This window comes from Tachysurus vachellii, chromosome 4, assembly GCF_030014155.1.
Source record: "Tachysurus vachellii isolate PV-2020 chromosome 4, HZAU_Pvac_v1, whole genome shotgun sequence".
Taxonomy (NCBI): Eukaryota; Metazoa; Chordata; class Actinopteri; order Siluriformes; family Bagridae; genus Tachysurus; species Tachysurus vachellii.
The window spans coordinates 22,833,366-22,845,367 of record NC_083463.1 but is presented as its reverse complement, the minus strand read 5'-3'; the positions used below and the strand labels follow the sequence as shown (position 1 = coordinate 22,845,367).

The following is a 12,002-nucleotide window of genomic DNA, read 5'->3' as shown; positions in this document are numbered from 1 at the left end:
CCTACATTTTTAATTAGACACTTCCTTACAGTAAATAGTAACTATCCATCCATCCATCCAAACATCCATCCGTTTATTCATCTATTTATTATACTGCTTTATCCTACATTGAACGAATTTATAGATGCCAATCAGCATACTGCATACGTCATTGGACAGAGGGAGGAAACCGGGCTACTGGGAGAACACTGACTTGTAACCTAAACCTGCAAACTGCAATATTTGCTAAATTTACGAATTGTCTCATAGAGTAAGCTATTTAATTCGTTACATTTGCTATCAGTTTTGCTAAACATTAGTGCACTATTTAAATCCTGCTTCTTTAAACTGGATAATAGCATGTATTCACATTTACATGAAACAGCTGCATTCCCTTGAGCCTAAGTCTGCATGTGTTTAATCACTTAGTATGCACACACAACCTCACAACCATAATTCTTGACAGATTGCCATCACATTTATCATAAATAGTGCTTAAAGACTGATTACCACAAAATATGTTTCCCTGTCACATCTATGCAACAGAAAGTGTTATTTTGATTGATACATTTGCACCTTGATGTATTCCCCACTGATAAAATCTATGCACTGTACAAAGAGAAATGTGACCACTGATCTCGAGGCACTAAATAAACTGACTTGTAATACCTAATGCAGTCTCTTTTTTGACTTCTTGACTGTATTGAGTTTTCTGATCCTGAACTTTGCTCACCAGATAATAGCTGAGGGTGGTGAGCTGAACACCCTGCAGTGCATGATCACTCGCTTTCCCACCACAGCTGAATACAAAAGATTATCTTCTGTCAGGATCAGTGGTGACAGGTCTAGAAAAGAAATAAGCATTGTGTGGTTAATTTGAATTTGGGCCAAAATGTCCAATTTTAAAAACTGTAGTAAAAGTAGACAATATGAATGCTAATCGGTCATACTTAATTATGTACTATTAACTAGTGTTTTTTTTAATTTATCTAATAAATATAACATTGAAAGGATGATTATGTTTCTTCTGACCTTTCTTGCAAGCTGACAGTGTAAAATGACAGATCCAAAACAAGATCCAAAACAATAACAATCTTTGTCCCTGTCCTATGACCTTCATCTCTTCCTTTGTATACATAGATGGATGACAGCCCTGCTCAGCTTTTACATGCAACAAAGGAACTGCATATTGTTGACTAAAGAAAATGGTGATAGCATGTTTGTTGGCAATGCTCTTCCAAAACAGTGCATTGCACCCCATTACATATATTTAGACTAAATTTAGTCTAGATTTGATCAGTCTAAATCTGGGTCCACTATCTCTCAGGGTATAAGGAAGGCATATATAAAGATTCACCTCGGTTCTGGCACCTAGGTGGTGTCATGAACTTCACCTAGCTGCCTGAACAGCAGAGTCACTGGGTGTTTTTACACTATGTCTGAAGACCTACCTCTTCCTGAAGCTAAATGATCACTTAAAAGCTTTGTTGTCTGTGTGCTTTTTTAGCTATATTATCTCTAGTAAGTGTTTTCAGACTGACGGAATTCTTATTCTCTGACCTACAGTAGTGAACCAAAATCAGGATGTATTAATTTGAAACATCAAATCACCCCTGTTTCTCTGAATAAAGGTGACTGCCAAATGGAATAAATGTAAAACTATATCAGTAAAAAAAATACTGTTCACTTTTATGAAACTCATTGCTGCATTATAACATTGACTGATGTTATGAGAATGGTTATGTGGGACCAGATTCTGAAGCATGTGTGGAAATTCGTAAGTTTTATAAAAGGACTACATCATGGTATACCCAGTTTCTTTGTCTTAAAAATCCATTTGCCTGTTCAGCATGGATTGTTTCGTTGTTTGTTTAACTGCTCCATATATAGCATGGCTAGCAAACAGTAAAAACGTTTTGTACTACAATTCTTACATGGGACGACTCACACAATTTGTTTGTTTGGAATCAGAGCACACTCGGTCAGTCTAAAAAAAACCCCACAAACTCTCTTCTTGGGGTGATGGAGGTCTGACATCTGTGACCTATATCTCATGCCCAGCATCTGCTAAGGTGACACATTGGCTCCAATAATGCGAACACAGGATGGGTTGGTGGAGACAGAAATGGAGACTTTTCCAATCTACTGTATTTGCCGTCTACACAAACAAAGAGGGTCCTATTCCAGATTCAGAAGCTAGCTTGCATTCATCTCTGTGAAGTTAGATGTGGGAATACATGCAAGTTCATCAACAAAGCAGTTCTCATTTGAGGAGCTGCTTGAGGTTGTGACTTCTTGTTGTGACTGTGGCCAAGCTTAATTTAGAATGGCCGAACAAGCAGGAGATCCTTGTCTGTTCAAATCTAGATGACTTCTTTTTCATCTCAAAGAAGTGCAACCTCTCCATTAAACAAACCATTGTATTGAATTTTTGGAGGAATCCATATTCAGCTCACGTGCACATCCATGGTTGAGGGGCTTCAAAAGCATGAGCATGAGGTGATGTTGAGAGTGGAAGAGACACTTGCAAGCATCCTCATCTTTGTGGACCAGTAGTTGGAAGCTTTTACCAGCAATTCCTGGCCAGGCCCTAACCCCCACAAGGAGGAGCAGAAAACCATTGTCGCTACCCACACCCAACCTCAGAAAGGCGCCTGTCTATGGGGAGGTCCAATTTGAGCATGTGGTCTCCTGACTGGAGGCTAATACCGATGCTTGCAAATAGGGTATCTGTGTACCATAATGTGGTGTATCCAAACTCTTAGTCATGATGCTGTCTATTTTGTAACGTGCCCATGTTCCTCCTGCAGCAGATCAAAACATGATGCTGCCACCCTAATTACTCACAGGTGAGATGGTGTTCTTTGGCTTGCAAGCCTCACCCTTTTTCCTCCCAACATAACAATAGTCAATATGGAAAAACTATTTAATTTAACTAAATACATTCCACCCTAAGAGAAATAAAATATATCTAATTCTTGAGTGGCATGATGTCTACATTCACCCGTGGTGTTTAAACTTGTCTACTATTGTTTGTACAGATAAAAGTGTTACCTGAAGGCACTTGGAAATCGCACTCCTGGATAAACCAGTCCTGTGAAAATCCTTTTCTGAGATCTTTGCCAAATTCTTTTGATTTTCCCATGATGTCAAGCAAAGAGGCACTACGTATGAAGGTAGGCCTTAAAAATACTTAAAATGTACATGTACAAAATTAGTCAATTAGCCTATTATAAGCTAATTGGCTAATTGTCTACCGGCTTGACATAATTTTCTAGAATTTCCCAAGAGGTTTAGTAAACTTGTAAACATGTAAACTTCTAGCCCACTAAAATTGTAATAAAGTCAATTGAAAGTGAAATTTTGTCTGTTAACAACTTGGGAACAGTGACTTATGCCATGCACAAAGAAGATTTCCTAAAACCCTTGTCAAAACTATAGTTAGGCAATATCAAATCTGTAGAGTTTTAAGGACAATCTAATAGTACAGTATGTAATCCTCTGGCTTCAACTAATATATAAGAAATTATATAGTTAATATAAGTACATTCTACTGGTTTTGACCACAAAGAAAATGTGTTTTTTTAACAGTCATTGAAAACTGGAAAAAAAATATCTGCTAGTAATCTAAATATTAATCTGCTAGTAAATTTGACTTTCTGATGCTCAGTACTATTAGTCAAGACACCAGTATCTGACCCCTCAACCCTGAAATCATACCATGCGTCACTGTCAAAGGACTGATCTGTTTTATCTTTCATATACAATGGATGTGCTGGCCATTTCCTATCTTCTTCTTTCTTGCCTTTTGAGAAAATGATATACAGTTCTGTTTTTCTTTTTTTTTTCCTTTAGATGAAAGATGCTCTGCTTATCACATGTGAATGGGAGTGGGAAGGGGGGCATCTTAGCATATAAAAGAAGCTCATTTCCACAGGAGGAAGCAAAGGGAAATGAGCCTCTGTGTAGCCCACCCTTAAGGAAACAAGATGTGTGTCTGTGTATATATGTGTGTGTGTGTGTGTGTGTGTGTTACACCCTCCTCACACACAATGCAACATTGCTGGCCTTAGAGATCTATTTATGCATAGATCTACACCAACAAAGAAGCAGATGTTTATTATTCGCCCAACATCATTGTGATCATTGTATGTGTTTCTATCCATATTTAATGAAGATAATCCTTTAAAAAATATTTAAATTAAAACGGCCACTGTGATTACTATTGTCATGCTCCAATTGTAGGTGTATGCCTAATTTTGTCACAATAAACTGTCATGTGTGTTAACATGTTGGATTACATATTTATTAAGTGCCTACTCTAAGGTGAATTAAATAATTGAAGTATGATCATTTTGATTATGATCACTATATTTGCAGGTAATGAAGAGCACATGTATAATTTTTACACTTCTGTTTGATATATACTAAATCTTCCATAATTTCTGATCATAATCATGAAAACAAAAAGTTGCCATAGCAACACAAACTATTTTTACTCTGTCAAAGGGAAAACTCTTAAGTAACAGATCATTTCATCTTTAGTATATAGCAAGGTCTTTTTATTTAATGTTTGTCGGGTTAGCATCATAGCCTCATATATCTAATGTTCTGTGCACTGAATTTTAAAATCCACATTCATTTTCAAAACAAATAAACCAAGGAAATGGGTTTTCTTTGAAGCTTTACTCACTCATGATAATGATGTTAGCATTGGCCAGTAACGTTCCGTGTCTGTTGGATGCTTCACACTGATAAACTGCACTGTCACTAGGGCTGGCGTTGTGGATCATGATGGTGTCATCATACACTTTTCTATTGGTTGCTGGAACCTCTGAAACAGATGCCAAATCAGCAGTGGCTTACAGCAATCTTATCTGTTTGTTTATTCATTTACATTGTTTTTATAGACAATAGTTTTCAAGTTCTTTATTGGAAATGCTTTATAAAAAAGCAGCATATTATGTAAGTAAAGAATGAAATGTGTTTTAGGTAAACAATTAACATCAAGTTAACACCCCAAAATTGATTATTTTACAATAACAAGATTTCCTCCTTTATTCCTGTTATACTACAACAATTTACTAATGCTACAATTTGCTTAATAATAATAAGAGTGACAGATCTTATTAATATTAAGATGCTCACGCTTAATGATTTCTCATGGCAAAAAAACATTAAGGGGACAGTTTTACTTTTAACTGTTACAATGTGCTGCTACTGGACATTCCATTCAATAAGTGTTAACTGAGTGATAATGGCCTGCATACTAAGTCTTAATTTCCTAAAAAGACATTCTGCAGATATGTCAGATATCAGGGACTCATACCACTAAGAGAGCGCCCGTTCACCATCCATGACACAGTGGGTACTGGGTTGCCATATGCAGCACATCTGATGACAACCTCAGATCCTATGACATGCAGCTGACCCTTGGGTTCAATATTCCACTCAGGAGGCTCTGTTACAAAAGAACAACATAAAGTTACACACAATTTCAAAAGGCACAAAGCTACATTATTAATTTTTTCACTTTTTTACTTTTTTTTGGTCAGACATAACATAGTACGCACTGATGTACATTGAGTGAAGCAAAAGGGGGACTTTGTTCTAAAACTGTTAACAAAATTTGTCAACTCCAGCTAAATAAAAAGACCTGACTGAGAAATAAGTAAAAAAAGAATATCCCACCCTCCACTGCTACATGAAAGTAATGAACATCTGCTCCATGGGTGTTATAGGCCTTGCACATGTATTTCCCTTCATCATCTTCTGTCACTTCCTCTATGGTCAAGTGCTTCCCAAATTTTTTTAACAAAGCTCGGTCAGAAATCTTGTCTCCTATCTTGATCCACTCAACCATTGGAGTTGGGCTGAAAAACGTAAAGGCCATGATAATAAACATCCATAAAAAAATCAAATGACAAATAGTACTGTTCTTATAAAATAGTACTAAGTTGCATTTAGAAATGCAAAAGTAATTTCATACAAATGGATTGGACTGGTACTTGAAGGTAAACACATTATCTGAAAATACTATTTAATGTCATATTAATGTTCTAACCTATATATAAATAGTCAAAGTGCTCTTGGTTATCATTACACTAATGTCTGTAAATGGCACACAATACTAGAAATCTCATATCAGTAAATAAGTTGAATTCGGGTAAATGAGAGAATGTTACTCACAAGCCTTCAGCAATGCATTCTAATATCAGTTCCTCCCCTTTCACAATATGAGTGAATGTCTGACCACCAGAGGGCGACAGAAGGCTGGGCCTCCTCTCCAGAATGGCATTAGCTAGGAACCATATGATCCATATGTGAGGCCATATGATACATATGATTACATGAAAAGCTGTTTCTTTTAACTTGTGTATGTGCATGATGGTGTAATTAAGTAATTACACCATCATGCACATGCACAAGTTAAAAGATTATATTGTACATATATATATATACACACAAATGCCCCATGGGTAGCACACATCCTGAAGTTTTATATCTAGTTTCAGTGTAAGCATTAAAACAGGTCTGTTATCTGGGCTTCAGCTGCTAAAGATGTTTGCTATTCTAGAGAAGCAAACGTAGAGAACAATGCTCACCTGCTCCCTTTCCACTACCAGATTGACTCATTGACTTTGCTGAAATGGAGAAATGGAAAACAGATGGAAAATACATGGGGGTACATATAATCAATCAAAAAATGAATGCACTAAACCATAGATGAGATATTGACATCTGGCAATGGTAATTAAAGTGACAGTCAGGGATTTGCAATGCAATTTTGTATAAACAAAGCAAAAAAAATTGATTATACATTGTTTCAATGAGTGAATGCTTTAAATATTGCTTTTTACACTGCCTCTAGAAAGTATGGGATAATTTCTGTTCATTTGGGCTAAAGCCAAAGAATAATGTTTGGCACAAACCATGTAAAGCCTAAGAACCAGGTAACACCATTCTATCAGCACATTGGTGGGAGCATTATGTTCTCCTTTTAGCAGGAGAAAGCATGTAAAAGCATGTAAAAGCATGGATGTGTCAAAGTAAAGGAAACTGAAGAGAACCTGGCCTAGTCAGTAAAACATCTGCATTTAAAGTCAATGCACTTTAAATGCATTCACTTTATTATATTTTTTAAAGTGAAAATATACTTATTGAGCATTACACTAGTTTGTGCTTTTTGAAAAGCCTATTCCAGATTTTTTTCTCTCCTTGGATTTCATAATAACATCCACTAATCTGAGAAGGCCTTCTACTAGATTTTGGATTGTGGCTTTGTGGTCATTTTGCCACAAGAGCATTAGCTAGGTCAGGCAGTGAAGTTTGGTGATGAGGCCAGTGTTTCAGTTCATCCCAAAGCTGTTCAGTGGGGCTGAAATCAAGGCTCTGTGCAGGCCACTCAAATTCTTCATCACAGATCCTTGGTAAGGGGGCAGGGTTGGGGGTTCGATTCCCACCTCCGCCTTGTGTGTGTGGAGTTTCCATGTTCTCCCCGTGCCTTGAGGTTTTCCTCCGGGTACTCCGGTTTCCTCCCCCGGTCCATAGACATGCATGGTAGGTTGATTGGCATCTCTGGAAAATTGTCTGTAGTGTGTGATTGCGTGAGTGAATGAGAGTGTGTGTGCCCAGCGATGGGTTGGCACTCCATCCAGGGTGTATCCTGCCTTGATGCCTGATGACGCCCGAGATAGGCACAGGCTCCCTGTGACCCGAGGTAGTTCGGATAAGCGGTAGAAAGTGAGTGAGAGTGAGTGAGTGAGATCCTTGGTAAACCATCCTCATTTCTTATTGGTTTAAAGAACTTTAGTGTGTGCAGAGAAGCATATTCATGCTGGAACAGATTTGGGTCCTTCTATTTCTATTGAAGGGAAATTGTATCCCTATAACATACAAAGATATTCTATTCAATTGTGTCCTTCCTGGTTTGTAACAGATATGGGTGTCTACAAACCTTTGCCCATACAAGCAACGTAGCAAACAATACAAAAGTACAAAAGTACAACCAAGGATTGAATCCAAACAAAAATAGGTATGACCTGAAAATTGATGTCCTTGAAAATTTCCCAATTTAATTTGGGAGAGTTTGACAAATTTTTCTTTGAGGAAATTAAAAAATGGCATAATCAAAATGTGCACAACTCTTGGAGACACATCTAGGACTGAATCTTTTTTTGAAGCAGTTTTTTATATTTGTTTTAAATATAATTCTTAAATAAATCTAAGGACCGAGTAAATACACTTTCTTTAATTTTATTTGTGTTGAGTGAATTTAAAGGGGGCAGGAAAGAAAATCCCATTCTCATATGTTTAATTTCAATATTGCAATACAACATAAAATCAAAATAATCAAGGGAAATTCTTTCTAGTGGCAATGTATGTAAATGGCTGTAAATTCTACCCAGCAGAATTTTCTGTTCAAAGGTTTCCAAATGAATACATTACAACCGAATCACAATTTATCTTTTAAATAGGAGCCTCTATCTTTTGGTCCGTCCAATGTTTCTTGTTCATGCTTCAAATGCCTTCTTTTAACAGTTGTTGCTACTATTACAATATGCTGCTCTTAAACCCTCAACCGTGACTTTAATGTGAGTGCAAAGACATGAGCTTTATGAACATTGTTGATGTATAAAAGGATCTCTTTCACAGAATGGATGACATGTCCCAGATGTCTGAAAAACAAATGACCTTGAATCAAACCTGCTTGATCCATCACTGCACCCTAGACCTCAGATGAATGCTAGTGCTTTCTATGGCTGAGTTGATGCTATGTCATTGATCAAACACCATATTCCCTCTGACACATAGACTGTGAAATCTTATGTTTTGTTCAGGTCAAAATGACAGATTTGATGTTTAAATGCGGTACAAGTTGAAAACTCCTTTTTGATCTCTGGTGGATATTGGATTTACTTATATTAAAACTTTTTCAGTGAATACTATGAATTATTCAGTAGCTACAGTGAAGATAACATGAAAAGCTTCGTAGTTCTAGGATCATTCATTTATCTTGTGTAACCACTATCCTGGTCAGGGTTTAGTTGGATCTGAGTCATACACACTGGATTGTAATATTCCATTGCAGTGGACTATGTAGACACACATTCACTCATTCATACCTACATAGTAAGTCCACATAGTGCCATGTTTGGAAGTAAGAGGAAACCACATAACCCAGAGAAAGCCAAAAAAGGAAACCACATAACCCAGAGAAAGCCAAAATAGACACAGTGTGAACCTTTTACCCTCCACAAAGTAAAAAATTTAAGCTCAGGTTCAAACCAATATGCTACCTTCTGCACCACTAGCTACAAGAGTGAAGAATATGATTAGAAATAGAAACTTAATCCAGTATCCAGATCCAGAAATATGTTAATAATTTTATAGGTAGTGGTGGCTCAGTATTTAAGCATCTGCAATGCAGAGCAGAAGGTTATGAGTTCAAGTCCCACTGCCACGGTGGGACAATTCAACAAGGCCTTTTATCCTCTTTGCTCCACAGGTGCTATGCTAACCCTGACCCTACTAGCCTTCTAATGCACTAGGTTTTGCATTTTTATGTATTTTTGTTTATACTGAACAGTCTATTTTTTTTACTTGTGATTTAAGAAAATTGAACAACCCAACTTTGTATCTTGTGAATTACTGTATGTTTAAAACCATAACCTACAATGTGCAGCATCTATCTGAAAGCTTTCATTTTCTTGATGAAGTTTAGGCATGTTCTTGAATAATTTTTGCTGACAGCATTTAAGCAACACATAGGCTTAAAGTGTGTGAAGGTTTCATACTATTTAAATTACAGAAATAATGGGTCAATTGACCTGGGTCAATAGAGAATGCATCAGTGAACAGTGTTTGAGGGTTATACATACAGTTGCTGACAATAACGGACATGGCGTTTTTCTGGATCATGGTACGTATTCTTGGAAAGGATGCATAGCAGCAGTAATCTCTCCGGCTGTCTGTCTGAATGGCATTGGAGAAGTAGAGGTTCCCATTCAGCCCTACAGTCACTCTCGCATCTTGCTCTATCTGCTTCATATCTATAAGAGAAAGGGGACAAATACTTTCAGTGCTCTTATGTGCCTGCAAATACATAACAAATATAGCTATATACACATAATATTTGCCTTTTTATTATAATTCTTTATGTTAAATGGTTAAGCACAACATAAAATGTAATTTGATGGAAGTTAAAAGAATGCCTTTTTATAAGTGCTTTTTACTAACTCAAAATAATGCCATGAAGTAATGCTGGAACAGAGCACTCAAATATATTATTTGAGTATATTTTTAAAATAATAACTCAAATTATTTGTTGTTAACCAAAAAACATCTGTATGAAAAGTACAGTAAGTGAAAACATTAAACCAAGCAGGATTTGTGATCCAGCATGTTTACATGTATTGGCTGGCCATGCTTGGTTACTCACTTATGGTCATCCAGTAAATTTCCAGTGGAGGAATTCCTTTAGGTGGATTGCATTCCAAAATAAATGGCTGTCCTTCTTCTACCTTGATTGGATCAATTTTCTCTTTTGGGAACTTTGGAACATCTGGAAAGTACAATAAACACAAGTCAAGTGCTGAAATGGGAAGATGTAGTAATATATCGTGGCAGCAGGAGGGCAGTAAGAGGCCTCGTTCTCTATAGTTTTCTTAAGAATGAGAAGATTGATGTAAAACAGAGAAGATTTATAACACCCTACAACCTTGGTCCTAAAGTACAGCAATAACACACTATTACTACATCATCGTCTCATGTCAAACTTCAATGTGTGACTGAAGTGCTCATGCTTTGTCATTGCTGCCCCCTCTGGCCTGGTTCCATGGTCCAGAGATTTATACTGTGGGTTTTAAAACACTATGAGCAGTGTATCTAGTAGAATGATGAAGAGAGAAGTGAGTCTATTTTTCATCCACCCTGTCCCAAGGTTCACATACACAAAATTATATAGCTGACAAAGGTGGCTCAGGGTTCAGGGGGCTTTTAACAGGCAAATACTGTGGACACCCCTACAGACACCAAGAATGGCCATTTCAGCAGACTCCAGCCTCTAAATCAACTGAAAGTACCATAATAGTAGACTCATATTTTACTCACTGGGAATGATGAATTCAATTTGCTCTGACATGGCAGTTCCGAGCTTGTTATAGGCATAACAGCGATATGTTCCTTGGTATTCAGTTAGGTTCCCGTTGTTCGGGATGATGAACGTTCCAGAGTCTTCATTAGTGATCAGCATGGGGTCCTGATAGGGATCAAAATCTTGTCCATTTTTTGTCCATTTGAATCTATGGGGAAAAAAATCTTGGCTAAACTATCTGAATTACAAAACGATTTACAGCACTATGATAATTATGTAATTATCTGTTTTAATCTGTTTTAATGTCTTGAAATAATGCACCATACAGCATTGAGAGAAAGAGAGAGAAGACTTGCAGATTGAAGGTATTTCAGTTTTTTACAAAGTTATACACACACAATATTGTTATCATTCCTATTTTAGCAATTGCAGATGAATATAGAGCCTAATATCATATTAGGCATGATGCAGTAATACACCCTGATTAATACACCAATCCACACACATTCTCACACATGTTCACACCTTGCAGATAACCCAAAGAAAACCCACACAGACATTTGGCTCAGGATAAAACCAGGAATCCTGGAGATGTGTGACAGCAATGATATTCAATACTTAACCTATATTTTGTCATGTTTTCAATCGAGCATTTGTGTATTAGAAGTAGAATCTAAATTGATATATGGCCTAATAATATGAATAACAGCTCAAAAAAAAGTATAAACAGTCTGCAGAGATTGAGGTTCCTGTACAACATCATGTCTAATTACATTTGTAATCTTTGTATACATTTTGGAGACACAACACACACTGACCAAAGCGAATGGGGCAAAATGGGCTTTTGAATAAACATAGATAATTACACCATTTTAATGAATTAAACAGTATGATGTTTAGCTGGATGTTCAGCAGAGTTTACTTTTTA

At 36.8% G+C, this 12,002-nt stretch overlaps 1 protein-coding gene across 5 annotated transcripts in view; it reads right to left on the bottom strand.

Moving 5' to 3' along the window:
* The window catches only part of chl1b (cell adhesion molecule L1-like b), an 80,675-nt gene that overhangs the window by 22,794 nt on the left and 45,879 nt on the right, over nt 1-12,002 (bottom strand). For all 5 annotated transcript variants that reach the window (XM_060868380.1, XM_060868383.1, XM_060868382.1 and 2 more), the window contains exons 4-12: nt 11,092-11,282; nt 10,421-10,543; nt 9,861-10,031; nt 6,585-6,623; nt 6,169-6,280; nt 5,671-5,852; nt 5,309-5,440; nt 4,673-4,813; nt 713-824 (exon numbers count right to left, since the gene is read on the bottom strand). In XM_060868380.1, coding sequence (XP_060724363.1) covers nt 713-824; nt 4,673-4,813; nt 5,309-5,440; nt 5,671-5,852; nt 6,169-6,280; nt 6,585-6,623; nt 9,861-10,031; nt 10,421-10,543; nt 11,092-11,282 — 1,203 coding nt within the window. The remainder of the gene's footprint in view (nt 1-712; nt 825-4,672; nt 4,814-5,308; nt 5,441-5,670; nt 5,853-6,168; nt 6,281-6,584; nt 6,624-9,860; nt 10,032-10,420; nt 10,544-11,091; nt 11,283-12,002) is intronic.